The 14,302-nt window shown below is 49.1% G+C and overlaps 1 protein-coding gene across 2 annotated transcripts in view; it reads left to right on the top strand.

The window, feature by feature from the left end:
* CACNA1B (calcium voltage-gated channel subunit alpha1 B) overlaps positions 1-14,302 on the top strand; it is a 295,914-nt gene that overhangs the window by 245,793 nt on the left and 35,819 nt on the right. For both annotated transcript variants that reach the window (XM_053996161.1, XM_053996160.1), the window contains exons 33-35: positions 9,468-9,584; positions 12,169-12,234; positions 12,821-12,912. In XM_053996161.1, coding sequence (XP_053852136.1) covers positions 9,468-9,584; positions 12,169-12,234; positions 12,821-12,912 — 275 coding nt within the window. The remainder of the gene's footprint in view (positions 1-9,467; positions 9,585-12,168; positions 12,235-12,820; positions 12,913-14,302) is intronic.

Below are 14,302 nucleotides of genomic sequence, written 5' to 3'. Positions count from 1 at the left end.
GCTGTCTCCCTGCTACCAAGCCTTGTATATCTCACAAAGTGGCTGGGCTCGTCATTAAATTCTGAAGGATTTTTCCATAAGGGCAGCCAGTGTCTGTCTCAATCCCTGACAGTCTGATATTACCTGATGTATAAATTGCTCCTCTCCTCTCCCAGTGCATGTTGTAGCTGATGATGTATCCGAGTGTGATGAATTTGAACTTGACCATAATTTTTTTCCTCAGTCCCAGGGGTTTGCCTGTAGATCTGTTTTGTGTGTGCTCAGAACTCCCCACGTTCCTTTACAGGTGGTGGTGAAGACCATGTGACTGTTTCTAACAAAATGCTTTTTAATTTAACCTCCTTCGTACAAAATAACGCACAACCCCCCCAGGTTTTCCTCCCCATACAAATGGTTTTCATTTATCTGCTGGTGGATCCTATGTTGTAGGGTTTGGATTTTGTTTTCAGTGCAGCCAGGCTGAAGTTACTCAGCTCACCCTCTCTGAGTGCTGTGGGAAGGCACAGGGTGCTTGTCCCCACTCCCTCTGCCATGGGATGTGTTTTCTTGCCAAGGCCACCCAAACTTTTGCCGTGGTTTGAAAATTCGTGAAAACATTTGCAAGTCAGCCATAAACAGACTGAAGCTTTTCCAGCCCCACTTTGGCCACTTTTCCTGGGAGAAAGCAGCACTAACAGCTCAAACAGGGTAAGGGAGCCTCTGGTCGCTCCCAGACTGGTGTCTTCTTCTTTAGAAAAGTTTCTACTTCTCAGCACCAAACCCACATGCTGCTAAAATCCTCAATTTTGGAACTGTTTCACAGGCAAGGAGCAGCCACAATGTTGCCCTTCCCTGCTCAGATAATGGGACGTTGCCTCTCCCTCCAGCTCCCACAGGATGGCCCAGCCTGGGCATTGGATCAGGCTGGGCTCTGAGACATTTCCAGCATCAAAACCTTTGCAGAGCTGTGGAAATTACCCCTAAAACTCCAACAGGGCTAAGCCCCCAGGGACCCATGTGCCTTTCCCTTCTCCTCCCAGGTGAAAAAGAAGAGGTTTTTTGGTTTATGAGCAACTGGATCCATTCAGACTTTAGAGAGAATTTTCTAAAGGAGGTCACCTTCCTCCATATTCCCCTGGCAGTGTCCAACATGGAGCTGATCACAAACATCTCTCATAAAATAGCCAGATATCCCCAGGACCACTCCAGCCCTGAGCTCTTGGTCCTTTGTGTCTCTGCTCTCTCTAAATTCTCTCCCTTCTGCAGCACCCTCGAGGGGTTAATCTCTTCTCCCAAGTAAGAAGCAGCAAGGCAAAGGGAAACAGCCTCAGGTAGCTCCAGAGGAAGTTTAGGGTGGATATTAGGAATAATTGCTTCATGGAAGGGATGGTCAGGCACTGGAATCCCCATCCCTGGAGGGATTTGAAAGCTGTGTGGATGTGGCACCTGGGGACGGTGTTTAATGGTGGCCTTGGCAGTGCTGGGGGAATGGTTGGACTCGATGATTTCGGAGATCTTTTCCAACTTGAACAACTCCCTGATTTCTGTGTAGCCACCAGATCTCCTTCTCTGCTTTTCCCTTCAGACAGAGATTGCCCAGGGGTTATCCCCTGCCACTTTTCTTTCTAAACTTGGTTTTCAACACTTCTTTGATGCAGCTCCTGCCTGATCTCTCCAGCAGCACTCCATCCCCACAGGACAGCCACCAGCACACGCTTCCTTAAGGCACACACATCCATGCCAGCCTCCCACAGGGACAGTGGACAGGGATCAGAGGGATCTGCACAGTGCCCTGAGCAGCTCAGTTTGCTTGCAGGGGACAGTGATGGCCAGGCCTGAACACCCCTGCTTTGTTCTGGCACCGAGTGTTGGCAGTGGTGCCCTGAAGATCACACTGATAACAGAATTGATAACAGGATTGATAATGGGATTGATAATAGGATTGATAACGGGATTGGTAACAGGATTGGTGATGGCAGCTGGCCATGAGGGATGCCCCTCATGGAATTCATTCCACTTCAGCCAGTGGGATGTGGTGGATGTGGTCTTGTACCAGGCTCTCCACTGCCACTGAAACCTCCCTGCCCTCAAAGCCAGGTTGGACAGGGCTTGGAGCAACCTGGGACTGTGGAAGGTCCCTGCCCATGGCAGGGTGGGGGAAGGAGATGGGCTTTAAGGTCCGTTCCAACCCAAGCCATTCCATGATTTTATGATTCTCCCCTTCCAGTCCTGAGGATGGAAAAGCAGCAGAAGGATGCAGCCCTCTGTTCCTGCCCCATGTGGCCAGCTTTGGGATAGTTTGTTAAACTGCAATTTCACCTGATTTAAATACTTGTGGTATTGAGAACCAACGTAGAAAAATGAACCAACAGAACCAGTTTGATCCAATTTTGAACCAATAGTTCCAAAATAGAACCAAGTTTAGAAAAATGTAGGAAAAAAGGGCTGAAAGAGCTGAAGCAGAGATGTGAACGTGCAGGGATGGAGGTGAGGAGCAGGAGGTGCCTCATTCACAAAGCACAGCCCGGGTGTGGCTTCTGCCCAGCCTCTTTCCCTTTGCAATTCCAGGTAGGGCAGAGCAGGAAATAAAGGAAATAAAACCCACTCAGCTGCTGCTGAACCAACCCCAGCTCACCTTCCTCAGGGCACTCTCCTGGAGCAGGGAATAAGCAGAGAGGAGAACAGCTCTTGGATCACCAGTCCCACAGCTGTGTCCCGCAGGGAATGGCCCTTTCTCCATGTGCCTTCCTCAGCTCCAGCCTCCCCTCCTCAGCTGGGCAGAGTTTGGGGCAGCCCCTTCAGTCCCTCCAACCCTCCTGGCAGCCATTCTCACAGAGTTTCCTCAGCTGGGAAGTCCAGGTGACAGCCACCAGGTGACCTTGACTGCCAGCCTGCAGCTGTCCCTGGCCCACCACCCTCCAGGTCCCCGTGGAGATGTTTTCTAGGTGTGACACTGAGCTCAGCTCACAAATAGTTGCCACAGCACCGTTTTCCTCCATGTTTTCCAGCTAGAGGTGTTCTCCAAAGGTAAATAATCCTGGGTGGCCTCACCTTGAGAGACTTGGCTTCCCCCAGCCTTGTTTGGTACCTTTAACCCTCTGAGAAGTAAAGACAAAAGGAAAAGAAATGTGTGGATTAATTGCTTTGTTTTAATTTTCCTGGTCATGTCACATGTAATTTACTTTGTGATTATAGTGGAATATCAATTTTTTTATTTCCTCAGGCAAAAGCATGAATGTCAGTTTTTTTACCCTCAATAACTGAGGGAAAGAGGTGGGATTAAGGAAAAGGTGTCCTTGTGGACACAGTCAGCCCTGGGAGGCTGAGTGGGTGTTTAGCAAACTGACATCTATTTCTATGCCTGGAAATATAAAAAGCCATCCTGAGAAGTGTTTGTGAATTGTCTCCAAATTTGCATTACAGACTGAAATGCAAATAACAACTGCACTGTCTGTGTTACCTCAAGGATCTCCGAATCTGTTTTAGTTTGAAGCATTTTTTATTTCTGGAGTTCCCATAAAATAACACCTCCCCTGGTAGCCCAACGGTTTTCTTCCAGTGAAATTTTTCAGAGTTTCCTTTTTGCTTGTCCTGATTACTCATTTTCTCTTTTGTTTCCTGTTTTTGTTCCTTATTTTCCTTATCTACCTGCTGAATCACGCCATCCAATCAACATACAATGCGAAAACCATGTCTCCGTCTGTATGTTGTGCACCTGCCGCTCAAAAAAAAATATAAAACTTTGTAAATAACCTTGCAAATATCCATCCATGACAACATCACATATAGGACACGGTTGGTTTCATTGAATTTAAACAATTCTTTAAATTCTCTGCTTTGATTTTCTCTCGTTTTTCTTTGATTTAATAAGTTTTTTGGTTTTTTGGTTTTTTGTTTTTTTTTTATGAGAGTTCTGATTGCACTGGTGGAAAAGCCTCACTGCAGTGTGCCCCAAAGTGGCTTCTGCCCTGCACCTCCCTCCCTGGGCTCATTGGTGACCTGAGCAGTTGCCAATAGCCCGTCCCTGCTCCCTGTGCCACCCCCTGTGCCAAAGGGGACACTGCCACTTGCTTTATTTCCGTGGGAAACGGGAGGAGAGGGCGAGGGAAGGATGTTCTGCACCTGGAAACGCTGGGGTTTGGAGGTGGTGGTACCAAATTCAGCTCTCTCTACGTGGGTTTGGCTTCTTTTCAGATGAGAGGATGGAGCTTTCTGCTGAAGGAGGCACCTGAGAGCCTTACAGGTGCTTTAACCTGTGTATTGAAAGGCAGAAATATTATTGGGGTGGTGGCAGATTTGCGTCCCTCAAATCAAAAATGATGGGAAAGAAGGATCTTAAATTTGAAAATTCTCTGTGACACCAACCCAAAGAAGAACCCATTTTGCCACCACAGTGAACACAGAGTCACTGGATGCAAACCCAAACCCCAAGTAAAATGAATAAATCATGTTATGACCAGAGCTGAAAAGTACCAGGAACCAGATCCCACTGGAAATTCAGTGCCAAAGTGCAAATTTATTCCAAAAATGCCTTCAGAAATATTTACCTTTATCTTTAAAAATCACCAATGAAACAAAAGAGAATACATAAAGGAAAATGCAATCAGAAATATATATCTATATATATTTCCATTCTTAATTATCTTGGATTTGATTGATAACACAAACAAGACCAAAAGTTTCTCAAAAATCCTTGCTCAGCCACCTGACACCAGCTCTTGGATCAGTGAACATCCACCTTACCTATTGCACAGTTGCTATTAAGAAAGAAATCAGGGTGAATTTTTATTTCCAGGCTGCACAGAAGCTCCATGGATGTTCATGAAAGGTCCTGGGGGGAATTTTCTGCTGGCATGCAGCAGAGAAAAAGACAATGTGTAAGTTCAAAGCTTGCCCAGTGCAAGCCAAGAAGGGAATCCTCCATGGTGCTGGATCCCTTCCAGATGCGTGGGAGCCGTCAGGATAAATTTGGAGACTTTGTCTGCTGCACACCTGGCCCAGGCAGCACAGAAAAGGGCTCTGGCATTAGCTGTGAACATAAAAATATATTGGGGAAAAATCAATTTGCTAAATTTTGGCTGCTGTCCCTGTTACAGGTTAAAGATTGAAAAGCTCATCGTGCACTTTGTTAGCATTGGGGTCGTTATTCCCTAGAGACAGGTCCAGGCTCCTTCAACCACTCGGAAACCAGGTGAGGTCTTTGGAGCACCACGTTGTCCTCTGGAGCTGCTGCAGTGCCACAGCAGGAGCTGCAAAGCTGAGAGGGATCCTGGAGAGGAGGAGCCGAGGGCAGAGCTCCCCGGGGGCTGCAGCTCCTCCCGAGGGGCAGCTCCCATCTCTGCTCTGGGACAGGGACAGGAGCCAGGGAACGGCTGGGGCTGGGCCAGGGCAGCTCAGGCTGGAGAGCAGGAAAGGTTCTTCCCCCAGAGGGTGCTGGCACTGCCCAGGCTCCCCAGGGAATGGGCACGGCCCCGAGGCTGCCAGAGCTCCAGGAGCGTTTGGCCAGCGCTGCCAGGGATGCCCAGGGTGGGGTTGGTGGGGGGTCTGGGCAGGGACAGGGGCTGGGCTGGGTCATCCTTGGGGTCCCTCCAGCTCAGGATATTCTGTGCTTCTGTCAAGTAGGGAATGAGGAGAGTTTTGGGCATCACACACAAAATTTTTCCACCATTCCTGACTCAGAATGGAAGGACTGATAGGAAGTCCCTCCAAAGGCAGAGCCCTCGGGACACAGACGAGGGTGGCAAAAATCTTCAGCCTCTTAAAATCAGCAGTGGACTCCCCAAAATGCAGATGAAGCCAAGACCCTGTGCAAGATTCAGGAAAACTTCAGTGCTGGCAATACCATGGACATATAAATGGGAACTCAGCCATTTTCTTATCAGTAATTCCTTAATTAATTCATTAATAAGGTGATTCTTGTTGATGCCAGTTGAAGAGAAGTCATAAAGCTGCCTGAGTGATGCCATTCTTGGCTTGGTCAGATTCCTGCAGCTCCTTCTGCATCCCTGTGGACAGAGGGAGCAGCTCCTGTGCTGGGCAGGAAATCTCTCAGCTGCTGAAGGCACTGGGGAACAGACCCAGGCAGTGCCTGTGCCCTGCTCTTCATGGCTTCCCTGCTTTTCAGTGTGGAAAACTCTGGAGCCCCCAGAAGAAGCAGGGCATGGAGATCCTGGAGTCCAGAGGAGGCCATGGAGCTGCTCCAAGGAGCCAGACTGGGAGAGCTGGGGGTGCTCACCTGGAGAGGAGAAGCTCCAGGGAGAGCTCAGAGCCTAAAGGGGCTCCAGGAGAGCTGGAGAGGGACTGGGGACAAGGCATGGAGGGACAGAGGGAATGGCTCCCACTGCCAGAGGGCAGGGATGGATGGGATATTGGGAATCAGGAATTGTTCCCTGTGAGGGTGGGCAGGCCCTGGCACAGGGTGCCCAGAGCAGCTGTGGCTGCCCCTGGATCCCTGGCAGTGCCCAAGGCCAGGCTGGACAGGGCTGGGAGCAGCCTGGGACAGTGGGAGGTGTCCCTGCCATGGCAGGGGTGGCACTGGATGGGCTTTAAGGTTTCTTCCAACTCAAAACATTCTGGGATTCTATCAAAACAACCTTAAAAATGGTATCAGAGCAGTCTCCTATGGTGGGACAGCCTCCAAGGGCAGCTCTTTATCAGTGGTGTTTATTCTCCTCTATTGTTTCCCCACTCTTCCCAGTTTTCTTCAGGGATGCATCTCCCATCTCCTGTTGTGGGAGGTGGTGGCAGTGCCTGGCCATGCCCAGACCCCCAGGCTCCCTTCGGTACCAGCCCTTCCTTTGTCAGGAAAATAGTGACAGGCCAGGGGAAAATGATTTTCCAAACATAATTTGTGATTCCTCAGATGGATGATAAATCCTAAAGCTGTGGTGCCTGTTGTGAGCACCATGAGCATCTGTGCAGCAGGAAAGCAAAAAACCAAAAAAACCTGGAAAGGATGACTTTGATAACCCAGATATCAGATCTGTGCATGGCACAGAGGTGGCTCAGTGGGAGGAGAATTGATGCCAAAAACTGTTTTACCCGAGAAACAGAGCAGTGTGGAGTTTCCCCTTTGGCTGCATGCCATCCCAATTCCTGCCTGGAGAGTTGAGGTGTGGGAGGATGGGTTTTGTCTGTGGGGTGCTGAGGGTGCCACACACGTGGAGCCCTTGCAGCCACCACCAGTGTGGGGAATTGCCTCTCTCCGGGCAGTGCTGAGAACAGTCCTTCCAACGGTGCCAGGGTGTTGCTGGTGGGGGATTTTCCTGGGTTGGGAGTGATTCCACATGGAGCCGAGGCTTTCACTGCTCTTTAGGAAGTGGCAATGCCAGAGTTAAATAGGGAATGTGGGGGAAAAAAAAAAAATCTATGGACTATTTGTTCATCTAAATCCCAGGGAATGAGGGGTCACAGACATAACTGCACAGTCTTGAACCCTTTTCCCATTTAAATCCCTTTTCCATGGGTAGTGCTGGGGTAGCTCAGCTTGCAGGGAGCCCAGCCCAAAGCAGGTGTTAAACATCAGCTGTAATGATGAGGTTTTAACAAAGCCTGAGCAGGACAAGGTTCCTGCTGCTGGGCTGCAGTTATGTGGGAAGAGGGAGATCCCACAGGATCCCACAGAGATGGATCCTGTGCCCCTGCTCCTCCTTGGAGCCTCGGGACTGTGCACAGGAAAGATCTGGCTTGAGCATTGCTCTGAAGTTCAAATCAGACTTTCAGGCCTAAGTGCTGCCAGCATTACACGTGAGGGTTGATCCAGTTCCCACTGGTGGGGAGATTTTCCTGATTAAAAGGGCTCATGGTTAAACCTCTGCCCTGCCCTGGGACTGGCTTGCAGTGGGAAGAAGAACCCCATTAGTGATGGACCCCATTAGTGACGGTCCCCATTACCCAGCTGGGTTCCAGCTCTGCCCCAGGGCCCCTTCCCCAGCCCTGCCCTGCTCAGGTGAGTGCAGCTGGACTGTTGTGAAGGGAAGGTAAGCGCTGTGCAAACAAACCTGGAGCTGATGCTGAGACAAACTGGACATTTTCAGTGCCTGTTCTACTGCCCAACCCAGGGGAATCCTCGCTCGTGCTTTGCCTGCCAGAGGTGGCTTCTGTTGCTGGCTTGAATGAGCTCAGTGTTGTCTGCTCCTTCATTGAACATTCCTGTGCTTTTCTCTTTTCTCTTTATTTGAAGATCGAGTCTGATTTTTGGTCTGTGCCTAACTCTGAGCTGCTTGTGTTTTTAACCTGAGAGAAACCGAGTGCATGCCTGAGACTGAGTTCTGGAACTCTTTGATGGGATTGGTGGAATGCAATGCTAATGGCCCCAAAACTGAGCTGGCATTGAAAGAATCCATAGATCCAACAAGCCCCCCAATTTCAGCATGAGCTCTGTAGCCAAATGAGCAAGAAATGTGGGTCAGTTCAAAGTGACTTCTGGTAAAACAATAATCCAAGGGAAATACAATTTTTGCTCATCTTTACCAAGCAGAGCTCCTTATGATTACATTTGCTGCTTCACTGCTCAATAGTTCAAAGTGGAATGTTTTCTCTCTTTAGCTCATGCAGTCAAATAAGTGGCTGTGATCAGAGATCCACAAAAAAGTGAATTATGGAAAGGGGGAATATTTTTTTCATCTCCTTAAAATAGGAGGGCAAGAGGGATCTGGCTTTTGCATGTTTTGTTTTGGAAAGAACCCTCTCTAGATTAGCTCATGGGGCAAGAATCCTCTTTTCCCCGAAGAACAAAAAAAAAAGGGGTGAGGGGTGGGGAAAATCCTAGAAAACAAACGGAAATCAGAACCTGCCTCCAGCAGTTCTTTGATCCACTTGTGCAGACACACTTAATGAGAATTTGGAAAACCAGCAGGTTCCTAAGGCATCTTCCTGCTGGTGAAAGCTCAACCTCCCCAAATGACTCGCTGCCCTTGATCCATCTTCCAAACAATCTTCTGGTGCCGTTTCTCCTTGGCAAACCTGCCCAGTTACACGCTGCACAAACGCTGAAAACCTCCAGGTTGGAAAACATCCTCATTCTTCCAAGGATGTTTGAATCTTCACTGGACAATGCCTTTCTTTGTCCCTTGCGAGTGTCTTGGCTTAAGTTCAATTCCCTGTCGAAACTGAGCTGACCAAGACTTTCAACCAACCTCATTCCTTCTTAAAATGAAAATCCGGCACCATCCCCCTCTCCCTGAGTCTTGAGGGGGAGAAAATCTGTCTTGCTCTAAGCAAATCAGCCCTCCAAGGACAGCGTGACAGGGCCTTTTCCTTTTCTCTCATTGACCCAGTAGCAGAGGGGAGGGCTCTTGTGGAGAGGGGTTTTCTCATTCTTGCTGCATGTGGAGTGATCTGCACTGACGAATGTTTCTTTTGGAAGGTTTTCTGGTGGCCGATTTGCTGCTTAGATCGTGAAGCTGGTAATTTTAATTTCTTTTTTGCGGGCTGTGGTTTCGGATCGCGGTCGTTTCTGAAGGACACAAAACCTTTACTTTCCACAGGACAACTTCATCAACCTCAGCTTCCTGCGGCTCTTCAGGGCAGCCAGGCTCATCAAGCTCCTCCGCCAGGGCTACACCATCCGCATCCTGCTCTGGACATTCGTGCAGTCCTTCAAGGTGAGCTTTGGCAACGTGGGGAGAGATTTGGGGAGAGGGTCGTGCTTGGTGCACATGGAGTATCTTCCAGTGAGGATCCAAGAGCTTCCCTTGTCTTGGAATGGCCCCTCTGCACCTCTACAGAGCGATTACAGGAATTGAGAATTCAGGAATTCTTCAGAAAAGAGGATTGGTGAGCACTGCCCAGCCACAGGAATATTAATTCTGCAGAAAATCCAACTGGTTAGCACCAAGAATATTAATTATTTATTCATCTGGTTAGCATAACAAGGGATATTAATTCTGCTGAAAGTGAACTGGTTCGCACTGACCATTCCTAGGAATATTAATTCTGCTAAAAATGAGCTGGTGAGCACTGCCCAGCCCCAGGAATATTAATTTTCTACAGAAAAGAGAACAGGTTAGCAGTGACCATCCCCTGAATGCTGCATTTTGGAGGAGGAGGCTGAAGGGCTGCTTGCTCATGCAGACTCCAGCAAGTGCTCAACACTCAGGTTGTCCTTGAAACTACCCCAAACTCCCTCTGGCAAAGTCTGGACGCTCAGGAATTTGCACAAAGAAGCAATGGCCTGACTGATGAGTGCCTTGTTCTTCACCTGCAGTGAGTGCAAGGTTAAATCCCTGCCCCTGGATTTGAGCGTGGCGGGATCTGGCAGAGGTGAAACCAGCCCCTTGAGCTTTGGTAACACAAACTGAGAAGCTGTAGAGCCACGGGCCTGGGTTTGATGATGTGGAGGACTAAAATAACAAGGTTTTGTTGGGGTTTTGTTGTGAAGTTGAGGCAGTTGCTTTGCTTGGTTTCCTTTACCTCTGCCCTTTCTCCCGCCAATCCTCAGCACATTGAATTAGGTGTTTTCTAGATCTAAACAAAAGCCCACATGCCCCAAAGCTGGTTATTTTTACAGCTCTCAGCTGGTTTGCAGCCCATTTTTCATTCTTTGATGCTTTAACTCTGGTCCTGGGGCTTGCTCAGGTTCTGCAGTGCCGGGAGGAGAACACAGAATGTGGAGCCGGGATTTGTGGCAGTGATACTGGGCTCTGACACACAGCATTCGTGGGCTGGGAGCTGTGGGAGCAGAGCCCCAGCCCCTCTGTGGGGTCTGCAGGTGTGGGGTGTTCCCAGTCAGGAGAACAATTATTTTATCTGTGGATCTCGGGAGAAGGGGCTCAGCCTTTCCCAGCACCATCCCGACCCTTCAGGGCCCAGAGTGTGGCCTGAGGCGGAGCCAGGACATCCCTGGGCTTCATGAGGAGCTGTTTGTCTGTCTGTCCCCCCAGCTCGGAGCTCTCAGGCCGTGTCCCTCGTGCAGAGGTGGCCATCAGTCCATCAGTCCCTTTTCCCCAGGTTTCCTCCAGGTTTTGTCCCAGGGGTGCCTCAGGCCCAGCGATGGCAGCCGGGCCAAGGATGGGATTGTCCCGCTCTGCTCTGGGCTGGGGCAGCCTCACCTCCAGTCCTGGGGGAGTTTTGGGCACCTCTGTAAGAAAAAGCTGTGAGAGAGTGTCCAAAGGAGGGGCACAGGGATGGGGAAGGGTCTGGAGGGGCCCGTGAGGAGCAGCTGAGGGCACTGGGATTGCTCAGCTGGAGCAGGCTGAGGGCAGAGCTCCCCGGGGGCTGCAGCTCCTCCCGAGGGGCAGCTCCCATCTCTGCTCTGGGACAGGGACAGGAGCCAGGGAACGGCTGGGGCTGGGCCAGGGCAGCTCAGGCTGGAGAGCAGGAAAGGTTCTTCCCCCAGAGGGTGCTGGCACTGCCCAGGCTCCCCAGGGAATGGGCACGGCCCCGAGGCTGCCAGAGCTCCAGGAGCGTTTGGCCAGCGCTGCCAGGGATGCCCAGGGTGGGGTTGGTGGGGGGTCTGGGCAGGGACAGGGGTGGCACTGGGTGATCCTTGGGTGTCTTTTCCAACTCAGGATATTTCATGATTCTGCAATTCCTTCTGGGCTCCCTTGGCCTGCAGAACTCCTGCCCCAGGCACCACAGGGGCTGGCCCAAGGGCAAGACTTCTCCGTTTTTGAGCTATTACTAATTAAGAGGCATTAATTACCCATTCATTTAGCCCAAGTGGAAAATAGCTGTCACTCTCAGTATGAGTGACATAATTACACTGCAGCCTTCACTGATTTCTTGCTAAAACTCAGAATCTTTTTGTCCTCCTGGGATCCCAAACTGGGCCTGTTTCAGAGCAGGAATTCATTTCTGGGATGGAGATATTTTTTTATTTATTTTTTTTTTTTTTCTTTTTTTTCTTTTTTTTCTTTTTTTTTTTTTTTTTTCTCAGACTGAATTTACAGCAAGGTCATTAACAATTAATGTTAATTATGCACACAAAGTGCCAGTGCCTGCTGGTAGCTCCAGTGTTTTGTGTGTTTTCCCTGCTTGCTGCTCCCAAGGATACAGAGAGAGCCCTTGCCTGTTGTGTGATCGATGAATACCTGCCTCCAGGGGGTTGTCTCCTGAGGACTGCCAGAATTCTTCATATCCTCTTCCCAGTTCCTACACCTGAAGGACAAATGGCACAAAACTCAGTCCAGCCAGGGAGTTCAATGTTTGCATTTGCTGTCATTAATCCCACTTTTTCCTTGCCCACAGGCCTTGCCTTATGTGTGTCTCCTCATTGCAATGCTCTTCTTCATCTATGCCATTATTGGCATGCAGGTAAAATATTTAATTCTTTCATTCTGGCCATAAGCAGCCTGGGTTTGTTCAGGGTGCAGATGGTTGTTGCATCCACAGCAGGAGCAGCACTGATTTGGGATGAGGCAAAAACTCTTCTTGTCTGATGCCAGGTAAATTAGAAATGAAAAAAAGGCCTCTTTTCCTACTTTAATTGTCAACTTTCATGTTGAAGTGTCCCCAGTGAGCTGGACAAGCCAGCTGTGGGCATGAGCCTGGATCACATTTCAGCACTGGACATCCGTGAATCCCATGGGAAAAGAGCCTTCCCCTGGCTATGGACACATCAAGAGGCTGAGAGGAGGGAGCAGCCCAGGCACTGCACCTCCCTGAGAAGAAATAAACTTTTCTTGGCCTGGGATGGAGCTGAACTGCTGGAAAGGACCTTTGTGAATGCAAAGCACATGAATCTTGTGTTTGATCTCCACAACACGTTTTTATCTCCCTTTTCAGCACAGAAATTATTCCAGCTTTTGAGAGCCTTTAAACGAGGACAAATCCTTTCCCTGCCTTATTTTCCAACTCCATTTGATGTGCCTGGCTGAATCCCTTCTGTTTTCCCTGGCAGGTATTTGGGAACATTGCCTTAGATGATGAAACCTCCATTAATCGGCACAACAACTTCCGCACCTTCCTCCAAGCCCTGATGCTCCTGTTCAGGTAAGGAGAGGATAAAACATCTTCTGCTTTGAGTGTGAACAGCAAAACCATCTTTGTGCAGGTGCCAGTTGAGCTGCTCAGACTTGGACATCCTTTTAAAATAGGTATTTGTGTAAATAATCCATTCCTGCTTCCTCCTCCTCGGCAGATCAGATTCAACCCCTCCACAAAGTGTCACCTAGAGCTGTGACCCCCCATGGCAACTCAGGCAGAAGCTGAATATAGAGCAGAACCCCACTGGTTTAACTGATTGACGGGTTTCCTGTCCTGAAACTTGGTTAATTTTTTTTTTTTTTTTAGTGAGAATTGCTTTAATTGGCAATTTTTGCATAACCAGAAGTCAACAGCTCCCACACCAACCCTACCTCTGCTTCAGAATTCAAGTTTTTCCCTCTGGGTTCATCCTGCCTGGAAATGAAGCATTGTCAAGTGAAAAACCAATCAAATAAGAGATTTTCATTTTAATACCTGACAAAACAGGCCCTGCTCCAGCTCGGGGCAGTTTGGGGGAGATGTTCCTCATCCAGCTGTGGAGACCCCCAGTGAGCACCAGTCCCTTCCAGCCCTGCCAAGGCTCAGCTCCAAGGATTCTGTGGTGCTGGGGATGCCTTGCCTGGGCGTTTCTGTGAAGCCACACAGAAATGGAATTAACCCTCTCCAGCTCAGAATAATCACTGGGCTCAGAACTCTGAATTTTAATAAAACTGGGTCATTATTCAGCCTCATGGTCCCTTACCAGCCCCACAGCAGAGGGAGTGAGGAGCAGAGGCAGCAGGACTGGGATGGGAGTTGGTTTCTGCACAATTCCCCACAAAGGGAATGGCTCTCTAGCACCCAGGCACCAGTGGGGGAATCTGCTGTCAGTCAGAATAGCCTGGAAGTTATTCCAGGTTAGATGGAGCACTGAGTTTTCCCAAAGTTTGTGTGCTGGCTGTGGGAATACAAGGCAAATGAACATTGAGGGAAGCAGGAATTCAGAGTAGGTACATGTGGAGAATCCCTGACTTCCAAACCAAGGGTGCACTTCACAGGGACTGCTTTGTTTTGAGGACAAACTCTCTTTGGACTCCAAAGTTTTTCTTTTTGGCTCTTTTCTCTCAATAGCAGAAGTTAGAGAGGGAGAAGGGAATTGGTGAAGAACTCCCAGGAGACTGTGATAAAAAAGAGACCCAAGTCCAACCAGCCCATGCTGGAATTTATCTGCCAGATAAAGGAGATAAGAGACTCCAGTGGAGAAGCCTGGTTTCATTTCCCATCCTCTGCACTGCCTTTAGAGCCAGCACTAGGTTCAAAAGGCAACAATCTAAACTGTGTTTACTCAGATTTGTACTGTTTAAATAATTCAGGTTTTATTCTCCACAGAAGCAATAAAGCTTTTAGCCTACCTGAG

The sequence above is a fragment of the Vidua macroura genome, chromosome 21, assembly GCF_024509145.1.
Source record: "Vidua macroura isolate BioBank_ID:100142 chromosome 21, ASM2450914v1, whole genome shotgun sequence".
Taxonomy (NCBI): Eukaryota; Metazoa; Chordata; class Aves; order Passeriformes; family Viduidae; genus Vidua; species Vidua macroura.
Note: the sequence above shows the minus strand (reverse complement) of the source record. Positions and strands in the feature narration are given on the sequence as shown.